The sequence below is a fragment of the Mixophyes fleayi genome, chromosome 2 (assembly GCF_038048845.1).
Source record: "Mixophyes fleayi isolate aMixFle1 chromosome 2, aMixFle1.hap1, whole genome shotgun sequence".
Lineage (NCBI taxonomy): Eukaryota > Metazoa > Chordata > Amphibia > Anura > Limnodynastidae > Mixophyes > Mixophyes fleayi.
Window position 1 is genome coordinate 25,988,486 of NC_134403.1, and position 16,626 is coordinate 26,005,111.

General features: G+C 41.8%; 1 protein-coding gene across 1 annotated transcript; it reads left to right on the forward strand.

Annotated features, from left to right (window-relative positions):
- Positions 1 to 3,429: 3,429 nt before the first annotated feature.
- On the forward strand, positions 3,430 to 16,071 carry LOC142140800 (dipeptidyl peptidase 1-like). The gene is made up of 7 exons (XM_075198709.1): positions 3,430 to 3,673; positions 8,669 to 8,814; positions 10,732 to 10,895; positions 12,481 to 12,636; positions 13,244 to 13,356; positions 13,764 to 13,895; positions 14,985 to 16,071. The coding sequence occupies exons 1-7, from the start codon at positions 3,499 to 3,501 to the stop codon at positions 15,485 to 15,487; spliced, it is 1,389 nt and encodes a 462-aa protein (XP_075054810.1). The 5' UTR covers positions 3,430 to 3,498; the 3' UTR covers positions 15,488 to 16,071.
- The last annotated feature ends 555 nt before the right edge of the window (positions 16,072 to 16,626 follow it).

Here is a 16,626-nt window from a genome sequence, read left to right on the forward strand (position 1 = left end):
AGGACTGCTGGTAATGGAACCGATGGTGACTCGATTACCTTCAACTGCGGTCAGTGTCAGGAGCTGCGGCAAAGGAAGGGTAGAAAGATGGAGCTCATAAGCCAGATTAGCGGATATGAAGTTCCCAGTGGATCCAAAGTCCACGAAAGCTGTCAACTGTAGAGGACCATCTGGAGAAAGAGGGTTACTGGCATAAGGAATTCTGATTCCCTCAGGGAGTAGGGAGTGAGGGACTTGGATCATAGGACGACCCCCCTGTCATCGCCTAGGAAGAGGCGTTTTGTGGCCTCTTAGGGCAAGAGGAGAGAAGATATCCAGACTCCCTACAATAGAAGCATAGATGATTTTTGATACGCCTGTTCCACTCTTCTTGAGTAAGATGAGAGAGGCCAATCTGCATGGGATCCTCAGGAGTGGGAATTGTCGACTGGGAGTTTGGTGCCAGGAGAGGGAAAAAACGACGGGACCGATCTCATTCTTGTGTACGCTCCCTATGGCGGATATCCATCTTGACACAAAGGGAAATCAGATCATCATGGCTGGAGGGCAGATCATGCGAGATCAGGTCATCCTTGATATGGTCTTTTAGGCCTTGGCAGAAGGTGGCTATAAGGGTCTTGTTGTTCTGAGGCTAGGGTCTGAAATTGTACTGCATACTGGGCTGCAGTGAGGGATTCATGGTGAAGGGCTAACAGACCGGAGACGGCAGAAGAAACATGTCCAAGTTCGTCAAAACCTTTATGAAAGTTTTCGATGAAGATGGTGGACTTCTGGAGCATGGCGTCATTCTGTTCCCAGAGAGGGGAAGCCCAAACGAGAGCTTGTCCGGAGAGAAGGGAAATTATATATGCCACCTTGGTCCTTTAGGAGGCGAAATGCTCGGGGGCTAGTTTGAACTGAATGGTGCACTGCTTAAGAAATCTGCTGCATTTCTTGGGATCGCCATCATACTTCTCTGGGGACAGAACACATTAAAAGGAATACATTAGAGACACAGATAAATGTGCAATATAAAGTCGTGGGTCCATTTAATTCCACCCCTTGATGGTATTTTGGGGTACTGGCAAAAGTAAATATATTTAAAAACATAAACAATTCAGATAAGGCAATACAGTATATACAGTCTTTAGCACCTATAATGTAAATGGTTACTAAGCTAATCAGCACTCTATAAATGACAAAAGAAGACTGTATGGCAGGGACTGATCTGAGTGCTGTCATAAACTTACCTGTCCTCGTTCCAGCGCTGTCTGCTCTCTGCGATCAGAAGCCGCACTAACGGGTATCGGCGGTCACATGATCGCTACCTCAGGACGGGGATTTTGAACTGCTGGTTATGTAAACCTCACTCTGACACTTGTATGTTTCCTGGCTCCTATCCCTCGTGGATCCTTGTACCATTCTGCTCCTGATCCCATTCCTGTGTACCAGTTCTGCCTGTTCGACTTCTCCGATTCTTCTGCGTTTGTGTAACGACCCGGTTTGCTGACCACCTGCTGCTTTTATCTTGTGCTCCTGACCCGGCTTGTCTAACGTTGCCTCTGCCTGCTGTTTTGTACCTCTGCATCCCGATTGTGTACCCGACCAAGGAATCCCCTCATGCTGAGACTACCTGCTGATTCTGTACTGTGCCTCCTGTGTACCAGATCCGGTTGTCTGACTACATGTGCCTACCTGTTCACCTCATCCGCTGGTGCTACATCCAGAGGAAGACCAGAGGACTGCGACCTGCCAACTCCCGGCAGCTAAGTCCATCCTGCCCTGCGGCTGTTCTTGGTGAACACAGAGGAGTTCGTTAGACTCTGCACCTCTGGTAAGCCAGTGTCAATCGAGATTAGCACTAAGATCCATTCTAATCCGTTACAAGTGCGTTCTCTGTCCAGCGCTGCGGAATTAATGGCGCTACATAAATAAATGATGATAATAAGCCCTCTCCGCTTCCTGCTTTCCTTTCTCTTAGGGGCTTATTTATTAAGCTATAAACCATGCGGAAATGTTTTTTTCCACATGGTTTAGGCATTTCTGGGTAACCTAGCTCTCTAACAAATGCTTAATACAGGAGATATCATGAATATCTCCTGCATTAGGCTAAGTCTCGCATTAAACCACAGTCCCTATAATTTTCAATAGGGACTGCGGTCTGGGTCTATTTTACAAGCCATTCTACTCTATGGGGAGAGCACTGCGGTGTAGGGATCTTTGGATCTCTCACCGCAGCTGTCCTGCTCTCCCTTCCGGTTACTATTGAAAAATATTTTGGCACATGTGTGATATTAGGTCACGCAGGCTCAAAGCCATTTTGCAATTGTAACTGATTTTTTTATAAATTCTTCCGAAAAACTCATATGTCATTGTTGCAAAGACAGATGATAATTAACGGGGCAAAACCCTGGTAATTAATAATTAGGCCCCTTAGCCAGACCAAGGTTTAGAAGCCAAAGCAGAAACACTTGCAGATTAGTTTAGAATTCAGAGACAGTAGTCAGATACTGAAGCCACAGCAGATAAGCAACCAAATCTGAATTAAACACAGGAATGAGAACAGAGAGGGCCCTAAACCAAGAAAAGAATAACAGGGATTGCACAATAACTGTGGCAAAGATAGCAGTGATTACAGACTACAGTGCTTATGGGAAGAGTCCAGAATCTTTAACTCCTTTGCTAAACTCACTGTTGCCAGTTGCCCATTTAGATACAGAATTGAGGCTTGCAAATGAGAAACTCCCTCACATCTTGCACAGACTGACTCACCCGCAAACGGTTGTTGCAAAAGTGATTACACAGTAAAAGATGTATATCAGGTGGAATTTAGCAATCACGCTTTCCTACTGCCTTGTGCTGTGAGCACTAATCAGAACCAAATACACTTTCCAGGCAGTTGCAGAGGAAATAAAAATAACTCACTTGGTTATGCACTAAAGGTTTAGCCTCAGTCAAGAAGCTCCAGACAGCAGCAGCTGAAATTATTTTTTGGCTAGTTAACCAATGGCATTTGTGTGACAGGATGGACCGCTTATGCCACCCTGTCTGTTGTTGCTGGGACCCGACACACACACACACACACACACACACACTTTTAACAAGACCCATGTGTGCCAAGTGTAATGGACAGCACTGATATTAGGCACCAGAGCTTTGAGTGATACTTGTGAAGTGGCATTGATGGAATATATATATATATATATAATTGGGTGCCCATGTTGCAATTGCTTATGTGCAGTTATTTGCCATACATGCTAATCTCCTGCATCTTTTAATTCCATGTGTATTTCAGATTACATCTGGACTTACATGTGTGATCTGTGCTGTGCACATTACAACCAGCCCCAGCAGGAGATCAGTGACTCCTCTCCCCCATATCTCACCCTCTGTGCCCAGAGTCCACACATCACATGACTCGCCCCCGCCCCCGCTGTCACATGACCCCGCTGTCACATGACCCCGCACACTACTTAACCCGTTGCGCCCCGGGGTGTCTCCTGCACTCACTGAAGGACGATGGAGAAGCTGTGCTCGGTGCTGGTGATCACCCTGCTGGCTGCCTGGAGCCGGCCTGGGGCTGCTGACACCCCGGCTAACTGCTCCTTCCCGGACCTCCAGGGCACCTGGGAGTTCCAAGTCAGCCCGAGTAAGGGAGGAGCCCGCGACAAGGACATCGACTGCTCCAACCTGGGTGAGAGGTGGGGGCGGCTCACACCCATTGCAATTCATCCTGGGTGCACTTTGTTGAGGGTGACCCTGTTCTCCTTAATATCAGCTACTTCCTATTGATCTGATGTAAATTAAATTACAAGCTCTGTGGGTCAGACTCTGATCCATGATCTCTAATAGTTACTTATCCTTTTATTTCTAGTTATTTAACGCTCTCATTGGGAAAGTTCCTCCAAATTACTGTATAGAGTCTTCTGGGAAACCTGGGTTTGTGTCACTTTCCTTAACTGAAACTCTTATGATTTGTCAGAAAGTTAATATTTTGTGATACTGAAGAGGTTCTGCAGCAGCTGTATATAATACGTGTACAATTGATTCAAAACTGAGTGTTCAGGCCACTTCCTGATCTATTGTGCTTTCGTTTTCAAGCTCTTTAGAATCTGGTGTCAAATACCATATTATATATCCTAAACTGTAATGGATACTGATGTTTTGTATTAAAACTGTTACTTTTCAGATGTTTTAAGAAACACCTGTTTTAGGTTTGAAAACAAGCCTGCAGTTTAGCAATAATACAGGTCTATGCATTAACAAGTGGGTTTCTAATGCTGGTTATCGCAGGATTATTTATAAATCCAATTTACTAATAAAATATATGGCTGGGACAGTTGAGTGATACTGGTTAGGAGTGTAAGAGTAGAGTGACTGCTTAGCTGGGCCTGGTGTCAAGGGATAGTGCTTGGTGCTGGTCATCACCCAGCTGGCTGCCTGGGGCTGCTGACACCCCGACTAACTGCTCCTTCCTGGACCTCCAGGGCACCTGGGAGTTCCATGTCTGCCCGAGTAAAGGGGGAGCCCGGAGCAAGGACATTGATTGCTCCAACCTGGGTGAGAGGTGGGGGTGTTTAAAGTGATGCTGTTCTTCTTAAAATCAGCTACTTCCCCCTGACCTGATGTACATTAAACAGCAAGCTCTGTGGGCCAGACTTTTATCCATGATCATATATTCTCTGATAGTTACTTGTCCTTTTATTTCTAGTTGTGTAACTTATTAGGAAAGTCCCTTCCAGTTTACTCTTTAGAGAGTCTTCTGAGAAATATGGTTTTACATCACTTTTATGAATTGTCAGTTACTTTCTTGTGTTGCTGAAGAGGTTCTGCAGCAGCTGTATATAGTACTTGGTTGATTCTTGTTAATGGACTGTAGTGAAGGCTTTATTAAACTGACAGGATTTACTTATGCTATGTGTACTGTGATAGGCAACAATATGTATAGCAGCGTAATGCTCTTTCATAATGTTGCATTGCAGTTATTTACACTGACACTTAACACTCACCTTGTTTGTCATGTAATGTGAAAGTCCCACTCTGCCGTAGAGAAGGGGGCTTTGCATTGCTCCTATTACTGCTGCGATCCTCCTTACATCATGGTGATCATTCATTTTCATCATCAACTTTTATTTATATAGCGCCAGCAGATTCTGTAGCGCTTTACAATTGGGAGCAAACATTAATAAAACAATACTGTGTAATACATACAGACAGAGAGGTAAGAGAACCCTGCTCGCAAGCTTACAATCTATGGTACAATGGTTTGATACACAAGGGTAAGTGCTACATCATATTGAATATTTGTCCAGCTAGACTGCAAAGGTTACAAAGTATTTAGTGGGCTGTATGCTCAGTCACACAACTATGTTGGTCAGTGGGTTGTTGTCTTGTGTTGGCTGTGTAGAGGGTGGTAATGGGGTAACCTAGGCAGATTAAGATGGTGGTAGAGGAATACTATAAGCTTGTCTGAAGAGGTGGGTTTTCAGAGAACGCTTGAAGGTTTGAAGACTAAAGACTTGTGGTACGAGGAATTGCATTCCATAAAGTGAGTGCAGCCTAAAAAAAGTCCTGTAACCGAGAATGGGAGGAAGTGATGAGAGTGGAAGAGAGACGCAGATCTTATGCTGAATGGAGGTGTTGAGTTGAGCGATATTTTGAGAGTGAGGAGATCTTTGTTGGTGCAATTTTGTTGATGGCCTTGTATGTTAGTAGAAGAATTTTATATTGGATTTGTTGAAAAACAGGCAACTAATGTAGAGACTGACAGAGTGGATCAGCAGAGGAAGAACGGTTTGCAAAGAAAATCAATCTAGCCGCTGCATACAAAATAGATTTTAGGGGCCAGAGTTTGATTTGAGGAAGACCAGTAAGGAGGGAATTGCAATAGTTGATGTGGGAGATGAGTGCATGGATTAAAGTTTTTGCAGTGTCTTGTGTGAGTGTACGTATTCTGGAAATGTTCTTTAGGTGTATGTAACATGATGTAAATATAGAGTTGATGTGGGGAACAGGGGATATTTGTGAGCCTAGGATAACACCTAGGCAGTGAGCTTGCGGGGTGGGATTTATGTTCCTGTTAACAGAAATAGGAATGTCAGGCAGGAAGCTTCTATTGTTGGCTGGGAATGTTATTAATTATGTTTTTGAAACATGGAGTTTGAGTTGGCGAGAGGACATCCAAGATGAAATGGCAGAAAGACAGTCAGTGACCTGAGACAACACAGATGGTGAGAGATCAGGAGAGGATAGATAGAGTTGTGTATCATCTATGGAGAGAGGATACTGAAATCCAAAGGAGCTTATTCGTTTTCCTAGAGAAGTGGTGTAGATAGAAAATAACAGAGGACCTAGGACTGAACCTTGTGGGACGCCAACTGATAAAGGAAGCGGAGTAGAGGTTGTTCCAGAGAAATTAACACTGAAACACTGATCATTCTTGGCATGTGCTGGTAGCATATCCGTGCATGCGCAGTTCAGTGTATGCAAAGGGCTCTGGCTGCATGAATGTGATCCTGTAGGGATCTCTGCATGATCATTTGCAGGATTTTTAGCTTCGCTGCGGAAAGACGCTTTGTAAGCTGTATAGGTTCACAGTCCCAAAAATTAATATATAAGGTCTTGGCTCAACATTATTAAATGTGTTCTGGTAGGAAAAATCTATGTAAATGATGCAATAAGATGAGATGGCCATATTACAGGGAAAACTGCTGTTTTCTCCATTTGTATGGCTCATCGCACCTTAGTAAATAGACCCCTGATTATTCAGATTGTTTCCCTTTATATTGTGCTTTTGTTTTCAAGCTCTTTAGAATCTGGTGTCTAATAGAATATTGTATATCCTAAACTGTAATGGATATTGATTTTTTTCTGTAGCAACCTACTTTTCAGATGCTTTAAGAAAATTCCTTTTTCTGGGTCTTAATGTAAGTCTACAGTTTAACAATGTTACTAACTTCTAGTTTACAGGTCTATGTATTAACCAGTGCTGTTAGGGTTGGTTTTCTGTCTTATTACAGTGGTAGAAAACCTCCTATAGCCATGATTTACTAATAAAGTTTTGCTGGGGGATACTAAATTGTAAATTTTTACATGCTAGGCATAAAGTGTTAGAGAATAAGGCCCATCACTTATGTCATGTATCTATGGTGTCTCTGAAACACTTGAATTTTGTATATCTTAATCTAGTTACAAAGTCTACTGTATATAATTACAGGTAGTCCACAGAAACATTTTGGAGTGGTAAAGGGTGGTTCCGGTGATCTTTCCTATAATCCAAAAAATTCTGGTCCTTAACGAAACTGTATACACCTCTTTTAAATACTGTTCACATATTTTTGAGTAGATGGGGAATCTCTCAAAGCTGAAGTGGCATATGTCTGATTGTGAGCTATAGCCAGTAATTGTTTCCCTGGAAGCTTAGTGAAAGATCCACCTCTTTCTGTCCTTACACCGTCAAGGTATCGCTCTCTAGACGTTACTCCCTGAACAATCTCTGTATTTACTACTCATCGGTATGTCTTGGCACATGGTTGAAAAACTAATGTAATACATCTTTCCTTTCAGGCAACTGCTACAAAAGCTTTATTGCCAGGCCAGTGTCTTAAAAGAGTGGGAAACATATTTTAGGGGCATCACAAATGGATTGCAGAGAAGGATCTGATCACATTAGAAAGTACTAGTAGAAGCATGAATGGACTTGGCTGAAGCATAGGCTAGAAGTGGGTTAGAATAAAGCTGGTGAGAAGACCTCACCACCCAATCAGACTAAGATGCTATATAGACTGACTGAGCTGTGCTCGTTATATCGGAATGTTGGGAAGAGTGCAGAATACTGAGTGTTGCATGTAACCCTTTCAGTGCTACCAATTCACCACTGCTCAGGAATAATCACTAAATGCTAACTTAGTCCAGTTTACTCCAGTTACTTTCTAAGTATACTTAAAAATTACAAAGGAATACACTTTTTCAGAAGGGTACTAAAAGTACCCAGAAGCTTTTGCAGACACTTTACTGTGCAGATTCCAAGCCATAACTTCAGTCTCTGAACGTCCCAGCTAGTGTCTTGCCCACTTGCCCAAATTCTCCATCTCAAACCGTATGACAAGTTGGTCGTATTGACTACCTGACTAGGGTGTGAGGGAAGGAGTTGTGGATGAAAGAAAAGAATGTCAAATGGTCTTATATACAGTTGCCTATACAGATTTTAAAACAATCGGAGGCTTGTAGTCTCAGGATTAGATTTACTAAACTGTGGGTTTGAAATAGGGGAGATGTTGCCTATAGCAACCAATCAGATTCTAGTTATTTAGTACATTCTACAAAATGACAGCTAGAATCTGATTGGTTGCTATAGGCAACATCTCCCCTTTTTTTCAAACCTGCAGTTTAGTAAATATACCCCTCAGTCTTTATCAAGCTGTTATTGAGCATTGAGTATATTTTTCTGGCAGGCTTGTGAAGTCAGATCCTGAATTGCCTCTTTTCATAGGAAACACTCTGCTCCAAATCATGGACAATGGTCACGGCAAACAAGAAATAAATATACCCATAATGTGTAAATATATTGAGTCGAATAACATTCAGATAGACCTTCAATATTAAAGACTAACAAAACTGTTACTTCATCTGGGATCTGCAAGGTGTCAAAGTAATTGATTTCGCAAGACCTAAAATTCTATCCTTACAGGTCCAGTGGAAAAATCATTAAAAATCACTATGAAGGAACTAAATGTGGCGGAAGATGAGTTTGGAAATCTGGGATTCTTTACTCTAATCTACAATCAAGGTTTTGAAATTGTAATAAATAACTACAAGTGGTTTGCATTTTTCAAGGTATGTATCAATTGAATATACACAGATCAGCCGCAACATTAAAGCCACTGACAAGTGAAGTGAATAACACTGATTATCTTGTTACAATGGCACCTGTCAAGGGGTGGGATACATTGGGTAGCAAGTGAACAGCCAGTTATTGAAGTTGATGTGCTGGAGGAAAAATGGGCAAGTGTAAGGGTCTGAGTGACTTTGAAAAGGGGCAAATTGTGATGGCTAGACGACTGGGTCAGAGCATCTCTAAAACGGCAGCTCTTGGGGTGTGTTCCCGCTATGCAGTGGTTGGTACCTACCAAAAGGGCCCAAGGAAGAACAAGCGGAGATCTGCCAACAGGGTTATGGGCACACAAGGCTCATTGATGCACGTGGGGAGTGAAGTCTAGCCCGTCTGGTCCAATCCTACAGAAGAGCTACTGTAGCACAAATTGCTGAAGAAGTTAATGCTGGTTATGATCGAAAGATGTCAGAACATATAGTGCAATGCAGCAAGCTGCTGTGCACTGTGTGCTGACCCCTGTCCACCGCTGACCCCTGTCCACCACTGAAAGTGAGTACAATGCGCAGGTGAGCGCCTGAACTGGACCATGGAGCAATGGAAGACGGTGGCCTGATCTGATGAGTCACATTTTCTTTTACATCGTGTGGACGGCTGGGTGCGTGTGCATTGTTTACCAGGGAAAAAGATGGCAGGATGCGTTATGCGAAGAATGCCTAGAGCCTCGCATTGCCTCTGCCAGCTTGCAATGTTCTGCTGGGAAACCTTGGGTCCTGGCATTCATGTGGATGTTGGGACTCGACCTAAAACATTGCTGCAGACCAAGTACACTCCTTCATGGCGACTGTATTCCCTGATGGCAGTAGCCTCCTTCTGTAGATAACTTGACCCCTAATTGTCCCCTGAATTCTATGTGAGGCCATTACAAGGATTTCTTTGTGTTCACTTACTGGATGCAGTTGGGTAGAGCATCCAGCATCAAAAAGGAACTCCTTACTACAAGCACATTATTGGTGCCAATAGGTCCAATATCCATTTCCATGCCATTACCAGAGATAAAAAGTAAAAAAAAAAAAAAAATTAGTGAAGGCTTCATGTGACGCCAGTGGGTGAGGGGCCGTAAATGATTTATACATCTTGGTATTAAAGGTTTTTTTTGTTTTTAATGTGGATACATTGAGGGTCTGGGTCTCCTTTGGGTCCCATAATGTATCCTGTTTAACATTGCCAGTTTCTTTTACAGAAAGTGTGTATTTCACATATATCTGTGCTTGGGGTAGTTGAGGGAAGGAAGAGCTTGGTACAACACTGCTCCAATAGTAGCTGACATGTCGGCTCACCCAAAGCCCTTTACATATGATGTTCACTGAAATTATTAGTCCCCATGGACTTTCATTGAATCCAAAAGTTATGACCTTTGAAGGATAAAGCCACTTAATTTCCTTTTAGATAGAAAATTTACAATGATACTGGCCCCTTAATTTTGCATTGAATTCCAGGAAAGTAACCATTGCATGTTAGATGGAACACTTGTATGATACCGTAGAAGGGCAGCCAACCTCTGTGCAATGATTGACAGTCCCAGCACTATTACAGCAGGAATTGTCAATCAACACATTACTCACTGAAGGGATTGGACGCATTCAGTCTGCAGTTTCTTCTGGCAAAAATGATCAGCTTGAAGATGGGAGGAATCCAAAATTGGTTGCAAATTATTATTTTTACACAAAGTTATATATCCTGGTTGTCCAAACTGGAAGACCACTTACTGTCCTTCAAAATGTTTCTGTGGGCCCACATTTCTTGAATATCCTGCATAAAATAGGCCATGACTTATGAGCCATCTCATGGATCCTTGATTTTTGTTTTTAACACTGTTTTACACATTTTCACTCACCTTGAATTGTCCCTTCCACTTTTAGTATGAACAACGTGACTCAAATATCACCAGTTACTGCCATGATACTTTTCCTGGCTGGGTGCATGATGTGCTGGGACGTAACTGGGCTTGCTTTGTTGGGAAGAAAGTTTCGTCCAAATCAGGTGAAAGAGTAAATCCATCACCGTACCCAAAGGAAGGAGGATGGTGAGTTGTGTCTGAGGGGGGCTTGATACTTTCCTGGGTTGTATGTAGATATTTCTCCATTTCATGTGTTCTATTGTCAAAACAGGAATTCTAGTATATTTATGTACATACGAGTTATGTCTATTAAATAACGAGACTGTGATTCCACCTAGTAAACAAAGCAGTCGGAACCAGTTATAACTGCATACATAGTAACCTTGAACATGTCTGAACCTGCATGACAAGCTGCAACACTGACGTTCAGCTGATTGTGAGTCACCATTTAGTTTGGTTGTGTTTTCTGTAGAGTGCCGAAAAAATGCTAAGTTTAAAACTTGTCAATTTGAAAAATTGCACAAACCACCAACAGAATGACAGATTCAAACCTGTTTCATAAAGTAATCACTTGTGATGAGACCTGGATCTTCCGGTACGATCCTGAAATCAGGAGTCAATGCACTGGAAAAAAGTCATCACCAAGATTGAAAAAAGCTCGTCAAAGCAATGCTTGGTTTTTTGGGTTTTTTTTGGGTTTTTTTCCAATATCAAGGGTGTAATTTTGGAAGAATGGGTTCCAGAAGGCACAACAGTTAATCAGCATTATTGTAAGGAAGTTTTGAAAAAGCTGAGAGAGTAAGAAAAAAAAAAAAAACAAACAGCTGCAAACATGGAAAATGGTTTCTGTCTTCACCAGGACAATGCGCCTGCTCACACAGCACTTTCTGTGAAGCCGTTTTTGACCGACCAACACATTACTGCACTTGAACATCCTCCATATTCGCCTGATTTAGCACCTTGCGATTTTTATCTTTTCCCAAAAGTTAAATCGGTGCTTAAAGGGACACATTTTGAGTCAGTTGATGCTGTAAAGAAGAAAACGACAGATATGTTGAAACAAGTGACAGAAATTGATTTGCTCCATGCCTCCGACCAGTGGAAAACAAGACTACAGCGATGTATTAGTGCAAATGGGGAGTATATTGAAGGGGACAAACCTTAAACTTGTAATACCAATAAATAAAAGGCGAGTTATTTAATCAGTTTCATTATTTAATAGACATACCTCGTATAGTATAGAAGTATAATATGTAAAATTTACATTTTTTTAGATTGCCTATAAGCAGCAACCCACACTTTGATAAAGCATGTCTTGTTTAGACTAATGTATGATCTTGTGACCAATTAGCTCACAACATGTTCAAACGTTTATTAGAGAAGGTCTTCTCCAGCACATAAATAACCTTCTGGTTGAAACTGGGGAGAAAAAAAACCTTCAATCCAGTTGTTTGATAATCCACCATTTGGGCTGACGCATTTTTCCACACACAGTTTCGTAAGAGGCACTGTACAATATATGGGCATGTCTTTGTGTAGTCTACAAATATTGTACAGTAAACTTACTGCATGGTAGTGCTCCATATATCTGCTGGCCATAAATTATACTGCAGCCTCTTGTTGGGGTCTGTTTGGTATTCCTGAAAATAGTGTTCTATGTATTGGGTTACGATACCTCATGTAGACTAGAAATGCGTCTTACTACAAAACGGACTCTTTAGCTTATGGGAGTTAGGTGACTTTTTTTTTTTTTTTTTACTTTGTCTTGCAGGCTCTCTAGCAAGCCTTTCAAACACAACCCTACATTTCTGGAACAAATAAACTCTGTTCAGAAATCTTGGACTGCGAAAGCGTACCCTGAATATGAACGAATGTCCATGGAGGATCTTCTTAGAAGAGCTGGTGGCCGTAAATCTAAAATTGCGAGGTATTTACAAATATTGTGTAGGAGTCTGTGTATATAAAAGCAGACATGGGCTGATCATGTAACAACTGTGTAAACTAGCTCTGGAGCAAGATGTAAATATATTCCTGATAAGAGGAGAATTAGGTTGTGGACTTTTGTGCAAATATAACTATCTTCTGGTAAGCTTATAATGAGACCTTGTGTTGGTGAGAAAATGAAACTGAAATTCTTACTAAGCAGAGTATAAATGTCAATGTGGTAACAAGTTGCTGGAAATATTTAGAATTAATACTTTAATTCTGCTCAGGTTGCACTGAAAAATACTATAGAGAATTAGGAGTTTCAATGATTGTAAAATAAATTATACAGGTGCAGAACATACAGCAGCAAACCAGACATTTGGGGGTAAATGTATTAAGCCACGGTTTCATCAGATCACAAATTTGTCGCTTTTTCATGGCCATATTTACAATGGCAATTTTATTACAGCAAAACCTGGAACATCTCAAATTTCAAAAATGTCTTAACATTTTTCAGGGTTATGAGGGATTGATCACTGATCCTGGAAGTGCTGTTGTCAGGGACTTACATTGAATGTGGTTATGATAACTATTGTTCACTCTTCCAGCATCCCACCGCCAGCACCAATGCCTACTGATGAGAAATACCAAGGTCTCCCTGATGCCTGGGATTGGAGAAACATTCAGGGAGCTAATTTCGTCAGCCCTGTTAGAGATCAAGGTAATGTATTGCCAGAAACCTATTCACAGCCGACTCGTGTTAACAACAAATCCCCCAACTAAATATAACCTAGGGATATACAGAAAAATATAATTATTGTACTGATTGTCTCTCTTCCATTGGGAAGACAAAAATTGTCAGTGCCCAGTGTGCAAGCATGGACAAAACCATAACGTAATAAAGTGCGTTTCCTAATTGGGTCTGTCTGATTCCTACTGTACCTACATTCCCACTGTCTGAGACATGGGGCTAAATCTACACTGTTTATCCAAGGTCTGTCGTCTTGCTGATTTAAATGTTTGAACAAACCCTAAAGGTTAAGTGTTTGACTTCAGCCAGGGACTTTAAGAGTGCGTATGTCTGATTTTTAGTAATCTGCATGCTCTACATGGTATCTTCATTTTTAGGGAGTTGTGGGAGCTGCTATTCCTTTGGTGCAATGGCAATGCTGGAATCTAGAATCCGGGTCATGACCAGACTTCAGCAGAAGCCCATACTGAGCCCTCAGCAGGTGGTTTCCTGCAGTAATTACTCTCAAGGTAACAACATTTCTGCCTTCTATATCTTGCCCTAGTGTTTCGGAAACCTGTACAGATCTGATATGATGGAATAAGTCACTTTAAAATAGAACAAACAAAACAGATTTGTTGTAGTGGGGAGGGGGGATTTAAGTGATCTTCCTTTTTATACTAGAACAACTTTATTTATTTTTTTCTTGTAAAAATTAAAGCTAATCTGACATTCTGATCGTTCTGTGTAAGGTTCAGTTTAGACTCCTATTACCATTGTTACTCTAATTTTATTTTGTTTTTCATTGTCCATCATACTCAAGTGGTGCTGCCCTCTGAGACTTAATGGCAACTGTGGAGCTCATCTAAATGATGCGGCCAGTGGCATCTAAGCACACTAGATGCCCCAAAGCAAGGGCAGAATCCCTTTAGGACAGGGTTTCCCAAATCCAGTCCTCGGGGCTCCCCAACAGTGCAGGTTTTCCATATCACCTTGCTGGAGCACAGGTGTAGTCATTACTGACTGATACATTGTAACACACCCACAGGTGGTCCTAATTATGTCACATGTGATCCAGAAAACCTGCACTGTTGGTGAGCCCTGAGGACTGTGTTTGGGAAACTCTGCTTTAGGAGATTGTTACAGCTCCCATTGAGGAGATGTGTATAAAAGAGTGTGCTCTTGTCGGTTGTTGCCTCACTATGGTGAGCTACATGTTGCTTAACTACCACATGGTAAAATCACTTTTGTAGACTACCATAATCACAACGGTTTTGGTACAAGTATTCTTATAAAACGTCTGAACGGATCCTGAAGGTAACCTGTTACAGCCATCGGCAATAAAATGATGGGTCTCATTTTATTTTGGGGTGAAGAGAGCAATCTAGCTCGCCCTGTACCAGGGAAATACAGTTGAGCGGCCACAAATTTTGTTTGAGTATTTGATGTGCGCATTTTAGCTTCTTCAGTTGCTGTATTGATTCAATTGAAACATGCTTACCACTTAGTCAGCCACCCTTCACTGCAATAAACTCTGCTCTACCTGTATACAGAATCTAGTAGTGTGCGTCTGTGTGCGGAATGTTGGTGAATTCACAAACTGTGTCCTTTCATTCCAGGTTGCGATGGGGGATTCCCTTACCTGATTGCTGGCAAATACGCTCAAGACTTTGGCATTGTGGAAGATGCAGACTTCCCGTACACTGGCAGTGACTCGCCCTGCACTCTGAAAGATCAGCAGTATAAATACTACAGCGCAGAGTACCACTATGTGGGTGGGTTCTATGGCGGGTGCAACGAGGCCTATATGAAATACGAGCTGATCATGGGCGGTCCCTTGGCGGTATCTTTTGAAGTCTATGATGACTTTATGTATTATGCGGGAGGGATTTACCACCACACTGGGTTGCAGGATAAATTCAACCCATTCCAGTTGACCAACCACGCCGTTCTCTTGGTGGGGTATGGAAGCGACTCAAAGACAGGGGAGAAGTATTGGATCGTGAAGAACAGCTGGGGGGAGTCCTGGGGAGAATCTGGTTTCTTCAGAATCCGCAGGGGAACAGATGAGTGTGCAATTGAAAGTATAGCAGTTTCTGCAACACCTGTTCCGAAACTCTAATTGTGACTAGATAGTGGTGATAGAGCTTAATGCTGGAAATCCAAATTGCCTAATGAGTTGCATAAAGGTGGCTTTGTAGTTGTGCAGTATCAGTGATTCAGATGTGGGAATTGCACAAATAGGCTGTAACCCAGGGCATCCACATTCATTAGTTTATTGGACCATGACTAGTAATGTCTGGTTGCCGTTGGTTACAGCCGTTCTCAGTTATTAAATAACACTTACATGCCGTCTGTTTCATGTCCTCTGGAAAAAATAAAATGTCTCATGGAATGTGAAAGGGAATCTCACTAAAAGGGCTGCTCCACCCTGACTGATCGTTAACTGCAACTCTATTAAATACATACTTACTGGTAGATACGCACAGGGGGGTATTGCAATAGGGTGTTCCTTAGTAAAGGTTGCTGGAGGGTATGATTAAAAAAACAAAATGCTGCCTCTTGATTGAAAAATATAACATGCTTTTTTTTACTTGTACACTTCAAGCTGTCTCGATCTAAAGGGATTTTTATATGTGCCTTTTAAAAAAAAAAAAAAAAAAATTAATCTGTATTGATACTGAATAAAGATTTGTTTCTAAACCAGTTTGTTTAAATATTTTTAGTAAATTATAGAAGTCTCTGCAATAGACATGATGGCAGGAATAGGAATAATTGTTTGCCCAACAGACGAGCAACTGAACCGTCCTTACTTGCTCTCTGCCAAATCTACAGCGTTGTACCGACAGTACCAGATCCCAGCCCTTCATGACATAGTTGTCTCCTCTTCTAGCTATACCGCAATCCAGGAACAGGTCACAAAATGACCAGGTCGTGTCCTTTCAACTCTGGAAAGTGACTGCTACATACATTGCTCTGGGCTTGTTTATGGTGGAAGCTCTTAATCCCACCTATAAGTGACACCAGTATGTCTCTTACTTCTCCATTCCCAGATGGGTAAGTCTTAGAATTTGAGTGCCCTGTGCTTAAATTTCTGACCATCTTGCACAGACATACCAGTGTCCCAACAAACTACAACTCATTTCCCAAATTTGGCTGGTCTTATACTATATTCATACAAGTATAGGCATATATTGTTGGGTTGTGGTGGATTTAAAACTAACAGTAGATCTAAAATATCTGTGCCTTTGTGCTACACTT

What these genes read in the sequence shown, in the direction of transcription:
- LOC142140800 (XM_075198709.1), top strand. Translation starts at nt 3,499, where the DNA reads ATGGAGAAGCTGTGCTCGGTGCTGGTGATCACCCTGCTGGCTGCCTGG. An exon ending in CATCGACTGCTCCAACCTGG is followed by an intron (nt 3,674 to 8,668) that starts GTGAGAGGTGGG and finishes CTATCCTTACAG; the next exon opens with GTCCAGTGGAAAAATCATTA. An exon ending in TACCCAAAGGAAGGAGGATG is followed by an intron (nt 10,896 to 12,480) that starts GTGAGTTGTGTC and finishes TTTGTCTTGCAG; the next exon opens with GCTCTCTAGCAAGCCTTTCA.